Source organism: Pristis pectinata, chromosome 21, assembly GCF_009764475.1.
Source record: "Pristis pectinata isolate sPriPec2 chromosome 21, sPriPec2.1.pri, whole genome shotgun sequence".
Classification (NCBI taxonomy): Eukaryota; Metazoa; Chordata; class Chondrichthyes; order Rhinopristiformes; family Pristidae; genus Pristis; species Pristis pectinata.
The window spans coordinates 32,042,649-32,061,567 of record NC_067425.1 but is presented as its reverse complement, the minus strand read 5'-3'; the positions used below and the strand labels follow the sequence as shown (position 1 = coordinate 32,061,567).

General features: G+C 46.6%; 1 protein-coding gene across 1 annotated transcript in view; it reads right to left on the bottom strand.

Annotated features, from left to right (window-relative positions):
* Positions 1-14,314, bottom strand: part of mmp28 (matrix metallopeptidase 28) — an 84,230-nt gene extending 69,916 nt beyond the window's left edge. Inside the window, exon 1 of the mRNA XM_052035718.1 lies at positions 13,892-14,314. Within this exon, the coding sequence (XP_051891678.1) occupies positions 13,892-14,029 (138 nt within the window). The 5' untranslated portion in view covers positions 14,030-14,314. The remainder of the gene's footprint in view (positions 1-13,891) is intronic.
* Between the last annotated feature and the right edge of the window lie 4,605 nt (positions 14,315-18,919).

Below are 18,919 nucleotides of genomic sequence, written 5' to 3'. Positions count from 1 at the left end.
ACACTAATCCCATTCTCCTACATTTGGCCCATATCCCTCTATTCCTCTCCTATCCATATACATGTCCAAATGCTTTTTAAAATGTTGTCATTTTAAGACCATAAGACACAAGACATAGGCTTTTGGGCCCGTTGACTCTGTTCCGCCATTCCATCATGGCTGATTTATTTTTCCCTCTCAACCCCATTGTCCTGCCATCTCCCCATAACCTTTGATGCCCTCACTAATCAACAACCTATCAACGTCCACTTTAAATGCTGAGTTCCTCCAGCATCATAGTGTTTTTCATCTGCTTTAAATACACCCAATGACTTGGCCTCCACAGCCGTCTGTGGCAATGAATTCCACAGATTCACCTCCCTCTGGCTGAAGAAATTCCTCCTTATCTCTGTTCTAAAGGGACGTCCTTCTATTCTGAGTCTGTGCCCTCTGGTCCCAGACTCTCCCCTAATGGAAACATCTTCTCCACGTCCATTCTATCCAGGCCTTTCAATATTTGGTAGGTTTCAATGAGATCCCCCCTCATCTTTCTAAACTCCATCGAGTACAGGCCCAATGCCATCAAACGTTCCTCATACGTTAACCCTTTCATTCCTGGGATCATTCTTGTAAACCTCCTCTGCACCCTCTCCAACACCAGGACATCCTTCCTTAGATACTCCAAATATGTCTGATCAATGCCTTATAAAGCCTGAGCATTACATCCTTGCTTTTATATTCTAGTCCTCTTAAAATGAATGCTAACATTGCATTTGCCTTCCTTAGGACCAACTCAACCTGCAAGTTAACCTTTAGGGAATCCTGCACTAGGATTCCCAAGTCCCTTTGCACCTCCGATTTCTGAATTCTCTCCCCATTTATAAAATAGTCTAGGCCTTTATTCCTTCTACCAAAGTGCATGACCATACGCTGCCCTGCACTGTATTCCACCTGCCACTTCTTTGCCCATTCTCCCAACCTGTCCAAGTCCTTCTGCAGACTCCCTGCTTCCTCAACACTACCTGCCCCTCCACCTATCTTTGTATCATCCGCAAACTTGGCCACAAAGCCATCAATTCCGTCATCCAGATCATTAATATATAACGTGAAAAGTAGAGGACCCAACACCGACCCCTGCAGAACACCACTAGTCACAGGCAGCCAACCAGAGAAGGCCCTCTTTATTCCCACTCTTTGCCTTCTGCTAGTCAGCCAATCTTCTAGCCAGGCTAGTACCTTTCCTGTAATACCATGGGCTCCTATCTTGTTTAGCAGCCTCATGTGCCTTGTCAAAGGCCTTCTGAAAATCCAAGTAAACACATCCACTGACTCTCCTTTGTCTATCTATTGTACATGCTTCTATCTCCTCCCTAGTAGCTTGTTCAATATACCCACCGCTCTTTCGTACACACACACACATACATACTCACATCAATACAGAAACAGTTTGATAGTTAGTTACCTGATACGTTGAACTTCATCCCAAGCTGAATAAGCACTTATTAATACATAAACGCACTTTAACAGATATGAGTATGTGGTGTTGATGTGTTTTCAGTTTTGTTTTAGAGATGTTTTTATAGACTATTTTAGATATTTATCACTGTTCTTTTTGTTGCACTGATATGACCTGGTGAGAAACAGTATTTCATTCTTTTGTGTATGTAAATACTCAGAGAAATGACAATAAAGTAAATCTTGAATCTTGAATCTTTGTGTGAAAAACTTGTTTCTCAGTTTCCCTTTAGATCTTTCCCCTTTCACCTTAAACCTACGCCCTCTAGTTTTTGACACCCCTACCCTGGGAGAAAGACTGTAATCTTATCCATGCCTCTCAGAATTTTATAAACCTCTACAAGGTCACCCCTCAGCCTCTTTTGCTCCAGTGAGAAGAATCCCAGCCTATCCAATCTCTCTTTGTAACTGAAACCCTCCATTCCAGGCAACATCCTGGTGAATCTCTGTCCAGCACTACCACATCCTTTCTATGTTGTGGTGGCCAAACTGCACAAAATATTCCAGGTGTGGCCTAACCATTGCCTTGTACAGCTGCAACATGACATCCCAGCTCTTAAACTCAATACCCCTTCTGTGGCTGAACGCCGTGTTCGCTACCCAATGGGGAGGGGCAGTGGTGGAGGCTGAGAGAGAGAGAGGGAGAGGGTGGGGAAGGGGGAGTGGAGGTAAAAAGTGTGAAGGAGAGAGAGCAAGCGAGAACGGAGGGGAAGGGAAGGGGCTGGAAAGAGGAGGAAAAGAACAGGGGGAAGGGAGGGTGAAGTAAGTGGGAGAGAGGGATGAAGAGAGAGACAGAAGAGATGGACGTGCAGGAGAAAAGAGGTGGGGAAGGGAGGGATGGAGGGGGGAAGGGAGGGAAGAAGAGGGAAGAGTGGAGATAAATTGCAATTATTTACATTGTCAACAGCCTTGGTAATGAAAAGAGGCTAGGAATGGGGGGACTGAGGTCAGAGGGCACTGAATCTCTTATCTTAGAAAGGATGTACTGGCTTTGGAGAGGGTTCAGAGAAGATCTACGAGGATGATTCCCAGAATGAAAGGGCTGACATACGAGGAGCGTTTGTCGGCTCTTGGACTGTACTCATTGGCGTATAGAAGAATGAGAGGTGACCTCATAGAAACATTTCGAATGTTGAAAGGACTGGACAGAGTAGATGTGGCTAAGTTGTTTCCCTTGGTGGGTGAGTCCAGGACAAGAGGGTACAGTCTTAGAATTAGAGGGTACCCATTCAGAACAGAGATGAGGAGAAATTTCTTTAGCCAGAGGGTTGTGGATTTATAGAATTCGTTGCCACGTACAGCTGTGGAGGCCCAATCATTGGGGGTGCTTAAAGAGGAGGTTGATAGGTATCTAATTAGTCAGGGTATCAAGGGATGTGGAGAAAAGGCCAGGAATTGGGGCTAGATGGGAGAATAGTTTAGCTCATGGTGAAGTGGCGGAGCAGACTCGATGGGCCAAATGGCCGACTTCTGCTCCTTTGTCTTGTGATCTTGTGAATGACCCCAGTGTGGAGAGGGTCCGGTCACTTAATGTTTGCCACGTAGATGCACATTGATAACATCAGAAGCCTCTTGGGGTCCACAGATGAGGCAAGGTTGGAAAAGACTGTGTTAGATCATTGTGATCCGTTATCCCACCTGACTCACCGACTTGGCCCCTTGGGTGTACCAGTCTGAGTTTTGAGCACTTCAGTGGACACAGCAGACTTGTGTGGGTCAACTCGCTGCTTCCTGAATTAATTCCTGACCCTCCTGTTCTGGATTCACTCACCAAAGGAGAAGAGGGTAGACAACACCTGTTAAAGTTGATTTTTGCATCCATCAAAGGGATATTGAACGCAAGTAAGTTTTCTTTCACTGGCTGGGTGATAAAGCACTTGGCAGAGAACTAATAGGTAGCTGGCTGGAATAACTGATATTCTGATTATTGGCAGATGCAAAGGAGCCATTCTTGGCACTCAACCTTCACCGCAAAGGTCCACAGATGTGTACCTGGGTGCTAGTTCCAGGATGTTCAGTTCCTACTTGCTGCTAGCTCCCATGCTGCAGTAGTGGACCCTCTGTGGTCTTTTGTCACCTTTAACAATAAGAACTTCATTTCTGACTGTGTGTGGAATTGCCAAACATCTGGGCTGCACTGATTTTGTTTCTGAACAATTTAAAATTTCAGCAAGTGAAATGTTCTTTGCTTCTGTGTAAACACATTCCTTGAAGATAAACGCTGATCATGGCAGATGGACATTGGCCCAACTATTTTCCAGATTTTAATAATTAACACACAGGTCTCTCCAGTATCAGATAATAGTTCAGTCTTAGCAGGTAAATAAGTAATAGCCTGATCTAGATATGGTGGGTGCTGGACTGATCTTCTTATTCTGGTAGTGAAAAATGTTCCACCTGTTTTATGATCAAAAGGCAGTACTTCTTGTGACAGGTTATAGCAGGCTATAGGAGGCACTTATGTTCATCCTGAAAGTGCCTTTTGCTGTGTATCGCACTAAAGAAGTGAGAGATTTTCTTGCGACGGTGAATGTGAGCTATAATGGGGAATCCTGGGCAATTTATTACTTGTAATAGAAATGGTGTGTCTATCATACTATTGCAGCTGCCTCACAACTCATGGGACTAGGTTCTGTCCTGACCTCGGGTCTCGGGTGCTGTCAGTGTGGAGATTGCACGTTCTCCCTGTGACCGTGTGGTGGGTTTTCTCCCACATCCCAGAGGGTTGCTGATAGTTTAATTGGCTACTTTAAATGACACTGTAATGCAGGCAAGTTTGAAAAGAATTAAAAGAGCGTTGAGGAACATGGGTGAGAAAATAAGTTGCAGAACTATAGTGAAATAAGGAGGCAGGGATGAGACTGGTGGGATTGCCAACATAATGGCCCCGTGTGTTCTGATACGTAGGTAAATCTCCAATGAAAAGGTTGCAATTTTAACCTTTCACATCATCACTTAAAAGATTGGGTCTGTTTTCTCTGAAGCAAAGGAGGCTAAGAGGTGACATGAAAGAGGTATATAAAATTATGAGAGGCATAGATAGGGTAAATAGTTAGAGTCTGTGTCCCCATGGTAGGGGTGTCTAAAACAAGATGGCATAAGTGTAAAGTGAGTGGGAGGAGAAGGGGATCTGAGGGGGTACATTTTCCCTCACAAAGTGTTGCTGGTATCGGGGATGAGCTGCCAGAGGAGGTGAAGGAGGCAGGAACAGTGACATTTAAGAGACATTTGGACAGGTACTTGAATGAAGCAAGGCATAGAGGGATATGGAGTTAGTATTAGGATGGTTAGCATAGATGTGTTGGGCAGAAGGGCCTGATTCTATGTTGTACAGCTCTGTGACTATAATATTTTTTGACTTTCACTCCCTGTTCCTTCCCATTTCTCTTCCCCTCCGGCTGAATTGCAGTTTTTAATAATCCATCATTGACCTCTCTGTCAGTCACAGTGTCATCATGAGGTCAGGAAGAGGGTGAATGCTCTGGTGGGGTGGACACCCGGCGTATGGACGCAGTGCAGCACAGGAAAAAGTAATGTTGCAAATTTCAGAGCTGTGAAAGTGTGGGCTGACGCTTGCATCAACGACAAGGTAACTTGCAAACTAGTTTAAACAACAGGGAGGTGTTTCTTTCTGCAGGACAAGCATTAAAATAGCTGAGATTTTTGAATCAATGTGAATGATTGGTCATTACTGGCATTGGCAGTTCTACACGGATTCTGGAGCTCCAGAGACTGAAGAATTGCAGTAAACTTTGCCTTTAGCTCCGACAATTATAAAAAAAACACGCAAAACACAAGATTATTTTACAGCCTCTAACTCAATCGCAGTATTGAATAACTCCAGGTCTTGAACTTTTGCTGCCACAGAACAAATTGTTTTCGTTACTAACGTGGAATTCGCTTACCCTTGTGTTTGAAATGAAATTAATATTTCTAAAACTTGCATCACATTTAAACCTGCATTTTTGAATCATTAGGGGTTGCAGAAAAATCAGTGCTTAAGGGGTTAAGTGCCAACTGCCCATAGTGGGGCGAACAGCTGAGAGCATGTTCTAGTGCAGTGACCTCGATGCTACCCCCTGGTGGTGGTGCTGGCAACAACTGGTGGCAGGAAAGGGGAGGCACGTTGATACTCTAAAGGAACTGAGGTTCCAATGGTTCAAGCAGCCGCACTGTAAACACTGCCACTGATGGACATTGAACCATAGAAAGTAAAACCTGCAGTAGGCCATTTGGCCCTTTGAGCCTGCTCCACCATTCAATATGATCGTGGCAGATGATCCAAATTCAGTACCCTCTTCCTGCACTGTCTACCTATTGTCTACCGGCATGGCACTTTCTTTGTAACTGTAACACTTTATTCTGCATTCTGTTATTGCTTTTCCCTTGTACTACCTTGATGTACTAATGTGATATTATCTGTATGGATGGCATGCAAAACAAAGTTTTTCACTAGGTATATGTTACAATAATAAATCAATTATATAGAATCACAGAACAGTACAGCACAATACAGGCCCTTTGGCCCACAACGTCGTGCTGACCTTTAAACCTCACCTAAGACTATCTAACCCCTTCATCCCACATATCCCCCTATTTTAAATTCCTCCATATGCTTATCTAGCAATCTCTTGAATTTGACCAATGTACCTGCCTCCACCACCGCCCCAGGCAGCGCATTCCATGCCCCAACCACTCTCTGGGTAAAAAACCTCCCTCTGATATCTCCCTTGAACTTCCCACCCATTACTTTAAAGCCATGCCCTCTTGAATTGAGCATTGATGCCCTGGGAAAGAGGCGCTGGCTGTCTTCTCTGTCTATTCCTCTTAATATTTTGTGTACCTCTATCATGTCTCCCCTCATCCTCCTTCTCTCCAAAGAGAAAAGCCCTAGCTCCCTTAGTCTCTCCTCATAATGCATACTCTCTAAACCAAGCAGTGTCCTGGTAAATCACCTCTGGACCCTTTCCAACGCTTCCACATCCTTCCTATAATGCAGCAACCAGAACTGGACACAGTACTCTAAGTGTGCTCTAACCAGAGTTTTGTAGAGCTGCATCATTACCTCACAGCTCTTAAACTTGATCCCACGATTTATGTAACTAACTGGAATTAACTGTAACATCATATTCTACATTCTGTTTTTTTTCCCCCACTTCAATGTATTTATGTATGGAATGATCTGTCTGGATGGCACACAAAAGCTTTTCACTGTGTCTCGATACACGTGACAATAACAAACCAATTAGCAATTATCATTGGCCAGAGAAGAGGTCTAGGTAGCCACTTAAACACAACCAAGAATCAAGCTGCAACAGTTCAAGGGGAACATCAAAGCTTCTTAAAGGACAGTTTGGGATGGGCAACAGATGCTGGTAACACCCTTACCTCAAAAAACATTAACCCAACACACACCTGCTCATTAAAATTATTTCTGTCAGCAAACCTAGAGTTTCCTCTCAAGCAGATTAAAGAGTGTTTCGGTAGTATGACAGAATATGAGATTTATAGTACAGAGAACTTTGTTCACATCGAACCCATAGCCTATCATCAATTCTAAGAAAGAAAACGTCATGGTGCCATTGAGTTCATTCAAAACAGCTGAATAAATTTCTGAGCATTAAGGGAACTGAGGGATATGGGGATAGTGCATGAAAATGATGCTGAGGATAAAGGTCATGATAAATGTTGGAGCAGGCTCGAATGGACAAATGGACCTTTCCTGCTCCTATTTCTTATGTTCGTGATTTTTCCGAAAGTTGGGAGCCCAGGAAGAGTCCATTTAAAGAGTTCAGACCCTGGTCCACCATGTAGCACGGTAGTGTAGCGTTTAGCTTAGCACTATTACAGCGCCAATGAACCAGGTTCAATTCCGGCCACTGTCTGCAAAAAGTTTGTACGTTCTCCCCGTGACTGTGTGAGTTTCCTCCAGGTGCTCCGGTTCCCTCCCACATTCCAAAGACGTACAGGTTAGGAAGTCGTGGGCATGCTATGTTGGCGCCGGAAGCGTGGCGACACTTGTGGGCTGCCCCTAGAACACTCCTCGCAAAAGATGCATTTCACTGTGTTTCGATGTATACGTGACTAATAAAGATATCTTATCTTGTCAGCAACATTAGTTTTCAGAATCTCTCCACCAACTCAAAGGTGGCACATTGGGTGCAGCGGGTTAGAGCTGCTGGCTCACAACTCCAGCGAGCTAGGTTCAATTCTGACACCTGGTGCTTTCTGTGTGGAGTTTGCACGTTCTCCCTGTGTCTGCATGGGTTTCCCCTGGATGCTCTGGTCTCCTCCCCGCATCCTGAAGGCCTGCAGGCAGGTAGGTTAATTGGCCACTGTAACTTGCCACCAATGTGTGAAGAGGTGGTAGAATCTGTTAGGAATATGGGGAGAGGACAATGGGATAGGTGTAGGTGGGTGCTGGATGGTTGGTGAGCCGAAGGGTGTGCTTCCGCGCTGTGTCACTACAACACCATTCTGCAGTGGCCAAAAACAAGCAGAATGAGATGCAGAGTCAGAAGGGCAGCATTTAATCCGGGTGTAGTCGCAAACATCCGCATCTCCACCTCAAGATGCAGCAAAGATTCGTGAGAGTGCAGGAAAACAGCACTTATAATGCACACTGCCCAGGGCCAGCCTTCCTGGCCACCAAAACCACAAGCCCTGCTCAGCTTCCCTCGGTAGTGGGAGTTCTCCACTTCAGGAGCAATGGGCTGTGCACTGGCGGCTGATGGCTTTTCAGTTCAAATTGACTGTGAATAGCAGTCAGCCAGGAAATACTTCTGAAAGTGCCAGCTCTTTCCCCCAACCCTTCAGCAGCCAACCATTCCCCGAAGGTCCAAGGAAAGCAGTGTCAGGGATATCAGCTACCTTCTTGTACTTTACCTGAGTGTCCATCATTGCCCAGTGGGCTTTGATAGCTGTGCCCTAGAGATATTGCCAACCTCCTGCCCACATACTTTAGGGTGTCCACATACTTTAGCCACATACATGGCTTTAGCGTGAAAGGGGAAAGGTTTAGGGGGAACATTAGGGGGAACTCCTTCACTCAGAGAGTGGTGGGAGTGTGGAACGAGCTGCCATCTGACATGGTAAAGGGAGGCTTGCTCTTAAATTTTAAGAATAAATTGGATAGATACCTGGATGGGAGAGGTCTGGAGGGTTAGGGACTGGGTGCAGGTCAATGGGACTAGCGGAATAAAGTTTCCGCACAGACTAGAAGGGCCGAATGGCCTGTTTTCTGTGCTGTAGTGTTCTATGGTTCTATACCTCAGCTGATCATACAGCATATATTTTAAGATGTTTCTGCCGATCTTGGCTGGGAGAACAGAAAGAACCTCTCATCACAGAAGCTCACCTTGAATTATCAGGAGCTATGTAGGATGAGGACAGGATGTGGGTGTGGCTTTGGCATAGGACCAAAGTCAGGGCCAAATCCTGTCCTCATCGAATCATTCTGAAACATCCACCCACACAGCCATAAGCACCCTTCCACATCTCCAGATGTCTAAAGCAACACACAGAATGCAGGAGGCACTCAGCGGGTCAGGCAGCATCTATGGAGAGAAATGGACAGTTAATGTCTTGGGTCAGGACTGGAAAGGAAAAGAGATAACCGGTATAAAAGAGTGGGGGGAGGAGGTGAAGCGAGGGCTGGCTGGTGATAGGTGGATCCAAGTGAGAAGGGGGTAACAGGCAGGTGAGGGTAGGGGTAAGGGGGAGTGGGAATGTTGTCAGAAGCTGGGAGGTGATAGGTGGAAGTGACAAAGGGCTGAAGAAGAAGGAATCTGATGGGAGGGGACAATGGGCCATGGAATAAAGGGAAGGAGGGGAACCTTTTCCCTCCATAGATGAACTACTGAGTTCCTCCAGTGTTTTGTGTGTTGCTCCAGATTTCGAGCATCTGCAGTCTCTCTTTTCTCACCAAATGTCTAAAACCTCTTCACAGCCAATGAGCTGCTTCTCAGGTATAGCAGGAAGGAGGAAATGTGGCATCCAACATGCACAGCAAGCAAACAATAACTTAGTAATGAACGGATAATCTATTGTACTGAGGGGATAAGTACTGGCCCAGCTGAAAGAGAATGGGATTGAGGTGGTGCTGTGACCCGTTATCCAGCCTCAGATCTACCGTTAGCAACAAGCCTCTATGTGGTGATCCAACTTACTGTGTACACCCACTAAATGGTCTTGTCGTTTCCAAAGCTCTGTGGATTTTAACATTTAACAAGAACAAGCCAAGAATATTTTGACAAAAGAAACTCTAATTTAAGTTGTCCTATTTGCTGAAGTATCTCATCTATTTTTCTACATTTACACAATGTGTCCTGGCTGGTTCTTTTTCACTTGAAGTATTTCTGTTAGGATACCTGGAATTGTTGTAGTGCAGGCTGTTTCAGTAGCATGGTGGTGGACAAGAGAATAAAGGCAGACACCCACTATGAGTGGCTCTGCCTCAGCACCTTGCAGTTTTTCTTCCACAGTTGGCCTGTGGAAATGATCAGTCTGGTGCACCAACTGAATTAACGATGGTTGTACAACATCAGGCAACTTCAGAGCAAAAGGCATCTCAACCAGCTCCTAGACCAGGATCTGGTCCACGGATAATGCTGCATTCACAATGCAGATACTGAACAGAGAGTTGTCCACCAGGTTTACATACTCAGTAATCTCCAAACTTCCTCCAAGCAAGTGCAGATACTGAACAGATTTCACCTTCAGTGTCTCAGAAAAACCCCACTTTGAACCATGGGGTGACCAGCAACAAGATCCTTAAGCACTGATCTGCAGTCCTCAGAGACCATGCTGGACACTCACAGGCTTCCCTGCCTGGGACATGTGTGCCACATCTCACGTACCTGCAGTCAGTGTGGGGAGGTTGGTACTCACCAGTCGGTACCCACTCCTTCAGACCAGACAAAGGGTCTTGACTCAAAACGTCGACCGTCCATTTCCCTCCACAGATGCTGCCTGACCCACTGAGTTCCTCCAGCAGTTTGTTTTTCACTCCAGATTCCAGCATCTGCGGTATCTTGTCTCTCTCGTCTACTCCCACAGCATTGCCCTGTCATCTGAGAGACTGCGATGGACAGTGACAGAGGTGGCACAGTGGACGGAGCTGCTTCCTCACCGCTGGTGACCCAGGTTCAATCCTGACTGCTGGTGCTGTCTGTGCGGAGTTTGCACGTTCTCCCTGTGACCGTGTGGGTTTCCCCCGAGTGCCCCGCTTTCCTCCAGCATCCCAAAGATGTGCTGGTTGGTAGATTAACTGTAAATTGCCCCTAGTGTGTGGGTGAGGGATGGAATCTGGGGGAGTTATTGGGAATGTGGGGGAATGAAATGGGAAAGGGTGGTTAAGGGTCAACACGGAGTCAGTGGGCCGAAGGGTCTATGTCTGTGCTGTGTGGCCACTCATCCCCGGGCCCCTTCGAATTGGGTCCACGTATCTGCCCAGATGCTGGGCGGCCTGACCTCATCTGGACCCAGCCAGTGTTCCCCATCATCAGCCAAGCCTGAAACACCCCAGGCCAGGCATGGGCCCTCACCCCACCCCGGGGTGGGGGGGGGGGGGGGGCACCACGTGACCGGCTCTCGCACGTGCTAATGACGTCGGTGTTAACGATAGTCCCCGCCCTAAGTTTCGAATGACAGGTAAATGGACCAATGAGAGAGCAGGAGGAGCAGGCCAGCCGACAGTAACTCAGCGCTGGAGGTAGCATGTGGTCGCCCGAGACAGCTGGCTGGTAGGATCTGGGGCAGTTAATGGGGATGGGGCACATGGGTGGTTGAGGGTCAGCACGAACTCGGTGGGCCGAAGGCGGAACAGATGTGCCTTTAGAAAGGGGAGCGCCACTTCAATTTGGTTCACGGCGGTTCTGAGATGTACTCAGCTCACTGACGTGACTCCTGCAGTCACAGTGAACAGATGGCCCGCTATCCACAGCCTCCACTGTGTGCGAATCATTCCCATGAGCAAGTGAGACTGGTGAGGGGTGGGGAAATGAATCGGAATGCCACCGTGTGTGAGTTGGCGCATGGCTCCAGGACAGCCCGTGAATATAAGCCTGTGTCTCCAGTATAAGCTTGTTGCTGGGCCAAACCCATAGCCTTGCAGATGCGGATTGCTCGGCTGGAAGCAAGGAGCGTTTGGAAGACGCTTTAGTGACCTGTGATTTCCAGAGAGCTACACCTACAACAGGCAACGTAACTCGTCTTCCCAATTCTTGGAAACCACGGGCTTCCCCGACACACACTCCTGAAGATTGATGCGATGCTGGAGATGGAATCAAACCGGCTCATAGAACGATAGAAAACTACAGCACAGAAAACAGGCCATTCGGCCCTTCTAGTCTGTGCCGAAACATTATTCTGCTAGTCCCATTAACCTGCCCCCAGCCCAGACCCCTCCAGTCCATGTATCTATCCAATTTACTCTTAAGAGTGAGCCTGCATTTACCACATCAGATGGCAACCCATTCCGCACTCCCACCACTCTTTGAGTGAAGAAGTTCCCTCTAATGTCCCCCCTAAACCTTTCACTCTAAAGCCATGTCCTCTCGTTCTCTTGCACTAAATGAACTATTCTTCCCTTTATGTCGTTTTTGTGCCTCCTGTATGCGTTCCCTCAGCTGCTGGTGGTGGACCCTCTCGGGTGCCTGAAACACCAACTAGGTTCCCATTCCCAAATGCTGGGAATACTCAGCCGATCAGGCCATAAGTGTGGGGAGAGAAACAGAGCTAGTGTTTTGGGTCGTCCTAGGGATAATGACATGGGGAAAGAGTTGCTGTAGTGCTAGAGGAACATGCAAAGATCCTTTACTGCCAGAACACCATCAAGGAAAAGGGAAATTCAAATCTTTTAGTTCATCAGAGTATAAATTGTAGAGTAAATGAAAATCAAGAAACCGCAGGTGCTGGAAACCTGAAAATGAAAACAGAAAATGTAGGCAAACGCTCAGAGGAACGGGCTGAACGTTTCAGGTCTCCGAGTCTCACCTGTTCTTTGGCGCTGACCCCCTTGCCCTATGTTACCGGCCGAGTTTCCCTCTGGACCTCCTTTTCCATGTGCAAAGTGTGTATTTAGTAAAAAATAGCGCCACCAATACCAGGTGCGGTGACTCAATCAAATGGAGATCTACAGGTGGTTACAAACTTTTGTTTAAAACTGATTTTGATTGAATAACCTAGCTACCCATCCCCACTTCATCCAAATTAAACGCTGTCACTATTGAATGAATCTTTCTGTGCTCTTGGACCAACAAAGAACGTGCTTTGGTATCTGCGATAAGCGACTTGTCCTGGTGGAAGATTGTAACACAGACCATTGTGTGGATTCAGACAGCTCAGAACTGGTATCTTTCCGCTCCTTGCCTGAATCATTGTAGCCGAGGGGCGAAAAAACCTGGCCAGGAGTATGAATTGCACCCGCCCGGTCTTCCAGAGTTAAAGAGCCTCCTCGCCCCTGGGTTCCACTCGGACGCCTGGCTCACTCCCAGCGTCTCGACCGCCGCTTACCAGCCGAGTGTTATGGGGACGGGCCGAATGTCCAAGACAAGCCGTTTGACTGGAGATGGGAATGGGCTTCTCCGGCATCCAGACCAAACGTGGCGACACAAACCCTCACTGCACACTTCCTCTGAGACAGAGGAATAACGTTGGTGTAAATGCCACAGCAAGGTCGATGCTACCTATTGTGAATGGAATGAATTTACAGAGTGGGACTAATTGGATTACTCTTTCAATGCGCGGGCAGAGATGTGATGGGCCAAACGGCCGCTTTGTATAATTTTATTTTGTCTTTCATTATGCCTGATGCACGGTTCTCCGCTGGCCGTGTGTACGCCAAGACAAGTAGGAAATGTCCATTGAACTGAATGTTTCCAATAGTACCACCGACAAAAACGGTGCGATGTTTGAAATGTTCTGGGATAGAAGCGTCATCGCAAGACTTGAAGGATAAATAATTCATCCGCTAGGATTCAAAGGAGCTGGTTATTGCCAAGTAAGGTATTAGCCGATGACATTAATATTTTACTCTGGAAGAACAGATCTCCGCTGACATTAAGGAAGCGAGAGTACGTGTATCACCAAATTACTTTGTTTTCTTAACACATTGGAAGCGCTGGGTCAGAAGTGATCTGGCCTGAATTAGCAAAAGGTGATCGTTACAATTAGTTCTACAGCCTAAGGTTCCGCGGAAGCAGGCAAGGAGAACCCTAAATCTCTACCGAGGATTGTTTCCGCACTGATAAACCGAGAGAACCGCTTAAAGTTTTCGAAGAGCCATATTTACAAGGAGTACTTTCACTTTATCATTTAACAACTATAGCGTTATTCCAAATGATTGCTTGACACAGATTTAAAGAAACAGTATTCAGCTTGGCGACAGAGTACGTACCACAGTTGCTTTTAGTTGCTCTTTGCTGTCTAGAGCTGTGTGGGGTTTGTGGACCACGGGCGCACACCGGGCAGAGGTAAACAAGAGATAAACTATTTCCAGAGTCAGGAAACCCTGGAGCGAAGCGTTCGGAATCATCCTGCGCTCCAAATAAATAATCAAATCAAAGGAGTCGATTTATTTCCAGGCGATTCAGTTCAGGGGATATCTGTGCAGACATTTCCACGGGAAAGAACATCAACGAAAGCACCTTCTCGACATCCGCTCTCTGGAAGATCACCTGGTATCCAAACTCTCCCTTTACTGACCGGCGAATGACTGTGTCAGCCTTTGGAAATGCCAGGGCTGTGTTTGGCTGCGGGGAGACTGTAATCAGGGGGAAAATATGAACCAACAGCAGTTATTAGCGCCACCCATCAGACCGCCGGCTAACGGGGAGCGCGAGTACCCGCCCAGTCTGCATTTAAAAGGGCAATGGTTGAGTGTCTGGTGCGTGCGGCGCGGCTGGTGTGGGTCGCTGGGTACAAGGCTGACACATCTCAGATTTGTGGTTGCACACATGCTGCTAGCCGGGGTCTTTCTTCTCCGTGAGTGAATTCAGCTCCAAATCATTGGACGGACACATCAACTCATTCATAGGTGAAGTCACTCATTGAACGTGAGAATTAGGAAAGTTTTGTTTCCGCACTATTACAGCCGTCTCCCGTTCGCAGTTCTTGCAGCCGTGTGTGGAGGCGAACTGAGACGGAGATGGTAAACCGTCTTTTAATATAAAAATATTATTCTCCCGAGCGTGTGCAGCCCTTCAAATCAGGTCAAAGTGAATGGTGTACGTAACTTTATATTTCTACCTTTCCATCATATTCTTTAATATCTTTTGTTAACCAAAGTCCCGGGCTCAGATTTTAAGCTACCATTTGACACCGCAGTTTCACATCGCCGCGTTCTGCGCGGAGAACTTTACCCCTTTTAAGGCCGGGCTGAATTTCCACACTTCGTCACCCCGCAAAGCGGGACAGCAGTTGCTTCCCGTCCACCCAGGTCCCTTCAGTAACGTGCCTGGGGATGGAGTGTCCGGGAATCTTGCCGCGTCATTTAACCCTTGTCATTCTGGTGGATCGCCCGGCAAGTCTTCCCAAGGTGCGACGCCAGAACTGCGTGGGGTTCCAGTTGAGGATTTTATACTTGATGATTAATCTTTTTTCCTACCCCTCTGAATGAAAGGGTTTATAGATTATCGTCCTTCGTCCATTGGGACACGATGAGCCAGCGACCTGGGTTCAATTCCGGCCACTGTCTGTGAGGAGTTTGTACGTTCTCCCCATGTCTGCGTGGGTTTCCTCCTACATTCCAAAGACGTACGGGTTAGGAAGTTGTGGGCGTGCTATGTTGGCGCCGGAAGCGTGGCGACACTTGTGGGCTGCCCCCTGAACACTCTACGCAAAGATGCATTTCACTGTGTTTCGATGAGCAGTGGCTGTCAAAGCCTCGGTACCTTCTTCCCCCATCAGCATCATTCCCCCGCACACAAAGGCTCGAGGCTTCCGCAGGTCGGAAGCGGCGTTGGTCTCACATCTGCATCGAAACGCATTTGCGACACTTTTGGCTAGTTGCTTTACCCAGTAAAATTATTTTATACATATAAATGTTTCTATCTACACAGCACAACAGTCAGAGCTGCTGCCTCACAGTCCAAGGATCCGGGTTCGGCCCCGGCCCCGAGCGCTGTACCATGCGGAGTTTGCACGTTCTCCCCACCCCCATCCCAACGTGTCTACAGTACAGCGAAGGTTAATGGCAAAAATAACCAACGGGGAAGCCGATGGGCACGTGTGAGAGAGAACAACTTGGGGGGGGGGGGGGGGGGGGAGAGAAAGGGAAAGAGGGTTAATGGGAATAGTGGATTTTCTCTTCTCGCAAAACTCTCCCCCAGAGCACCAGCCCTGATGGTTCACCATCAGAAGACGCAAGTATGTTTTTTTCATCCTCTCATAGCGTCATTAATAAACGCGGTGACAGTGGAGACCCCGGTGGTTTCCTCCTGCAGCCCCTCACACCATTTTCCTTCTACTTTAACTGCTGAATCTCTTGTGAAGGCCCGAATACATCTTACCCCGAGCACTAATATGATGTATAGGTCACAGCTGGAACAGGAGACCAAACTACACCGCTCTCTCAGCGCACCGGATGCGTTAAAAGGCGACAGCTATGATGTGCCCCCATCCCCCAGCACGAACTGCTGACCCTCCCGCTGCCCTACGGGTATGTTTCGCTACCACAGCAATGAAATGGTAAAGAATGATCTCATCGCCATCTGGCTGGCTCCGTGGTGAACCAGTGTGCAGCAGTTACCGGCGACCGCTGCGCCAAAGGTTGTGTCCCCTTCGCTTTGTATGATTATATATAAAGTAACAAATTCAACGTCTGGTGCATAGAATCTTCACTAAAATTTCCCAGAGAGATGTTTATTTCATTTTCCTCCTTCGATCAAAGAAAGCAGAAAAAACAATGAAAGCAGATGCCTAAACTGATTTACTCTCCCCAACGTAATTTAAAACGCGGCTGCAGGTGGAGGCAGTCGTTGCCACTATTACTGTTTGGTTTGGTTTGATTTGATTAGAATTCTAGAGACGTACAGCTCAGAAACTGGCCCATTCGGCCCACCTCGTCCATGCCAACCGCGACACTTTTCAAAGTTCCTTCCGGGCGCCAATGGCTTGCCACTGGAGGATAAGCAGCGATTTCACATATTACCATTACCTATTTTAAAAAGGCTCCTAGTGCTCGACTATCCTCATTTTAATGTCAGTTCGTTTAAAACAGTACTTGAGGTTACCAAATAATTCTGCCCCTCCCAGTTCCTCAAAAGATAGGGTACAACTTACTGTGGGCAGTACCTGGTCTGGGCTTTTAGTTTCTTAATTTGGAATTCCTTCTAGAAAGTGGGACGTAGGAGAGGCCAAAATATGTGACCCATCCAAGAACTGGAAAGCGCACTAGCTGAAGATAGCACGGCTTACTACACCGCCATCATCGCCCACCACAAAAAGGGGTACGCATCAACCGAGTCCTCCACCTAGCACTGATAGAAGTCAATTCAATCGTCAAAACAACTACATTACTCTCTCCAATAATCGATCTTAACAGACGACTCCTACTCCAGTGTACAAATAGCGATAATATCAAAATGCCCGCCGGTTTTCGGTTGGAGACCGATTCATTTAACCAACAGAACCCGAGCACTCTGCTCAACTTTTCTTCAGGGTGTGAATGCACCCATTTCCCGTGACTGACATTAATTTCTGGCACAAACCGGGACCTAGGGGTGGAGAGGTGGGTTGCTTTCATCAACATGCCATTTCCATCATCCTCTGGATAAACAGGCTGGTGGAAGCTGTAATCAGTTAAACACGTTGCTACATGTTAGTAATTTATAAATTAAAACAGATGAGAAATGGGTTGTTAAGTTTTCCAATGGGATCAAAAAGGGGTGGGTTCTGGTGAAAATTTTCACCCAACTATTGAAATAGACAGGGCAGGAGAAGTCACTTTGACAGATCATTCTGAGTGTGCCAACTTGCTCAGGAAGCATGCCTGAAAATGTGTACATGCACCAAGGGGTTGCCATTTTAAACCCAGGCCCTGCCCGCTCTCAGGTGGAGACTAGTAGGGCAGGCACAGCAGCCTAGCGGTTAGGCTAATGCCATTACAGCGCCAGCGACCCGGGTTCAATTCCCACCGTTGTAAGGAGTTTGTACGTTCTCCGTGACTGCGTGGGTTTTCTCCGGGTGCTCCGTTTCCTCCCACATTCCAAAGACCTACGGGTTAGGAGCTGTGGACATGCTAATGTTGGCGCCGGAAGAGTGGCGACACTTGCGGGCTGCCCCAGCACATTCGATGTACATGCGACTAATAAATCTTATCTCCTCAATGAACCTGAAAACTGTCGACTTTGTAGAAACTTGCCGAACATATGCTTTACCAAATTATATGCCAATTGAAGATTATTTCACTGGATGCAAAGCACTTGGGGATATCGAAATATTGTAAAAACGATAGTCCTGTCAGCATCTGGATTACAATTGACAATGCATACACTACACAAAGACTAGATGATCTACACAAGCTGTTGCTACAGTACATTGATGGATTCATGACAAGTAACCCTACACAAATCTTAAAATAGCAAGTTTGGGTGAGCAACTGAACAAATCACAAAAATGCAACTGATGTTCTTAACTGAAAGGAAGGTGATGCCACAGGGATATTTTGAATCCACAAACAAACCAACTAGAATTCAAGTATTTCTGGCACAAACACCACCACTTCAAACACTATTTTAAAGATGACAGATACTGGCCACAAAGAACAACTATCTGCCCATGTCCTTCCTAGGAGGATGATGAGGAAGATTTTGAGGAGGAACAAAATTTAATGCTGTGGCTAAAAACAGAACAAACCAAAGTTGCAATGTGCACATAATGTATTAAGCCCATAACCACACAGTCTGCCATTGAGGGTTCCCAAATGAGCTACCTCATTACTCATTCCCTTCACAGCCTTCATAATCATTTTCACAGCAAGCCCTAAATGTCATTCATTTTCAATAACTCAACACTAAAATCAAAACATGCAAGCCATACATTACTGAATACAGATCTGCACCAAAACATTAACCAGTGATTAGTTTTTAAATAGTCAAAAAAAAAAAGGCTAGTTTAACAAATCTTTTCCAACAGAAACTTAAGAGCAACCACAGTTATCACCAAGAACAGCTGGGGAGGGGCAAAGAAATTCAACACCTCAAAAACACAGGCATTTTTTCCAATCATGAAATGGAAACAGTTCCAACCCCTACCCAGTCAACATGGGTCATACAAATAAAAGAACTGCTTACAATATCAGAACATGGCAGCTAATAAAGAGCCAGGATTATTAAAAAAGCCTCAATTCTTTAAAAGAAGTCTCACTGGAGGATCAATGAATCAAGGGTCAATTCATTTTTAAAATTCAGGTCACCACATGAAT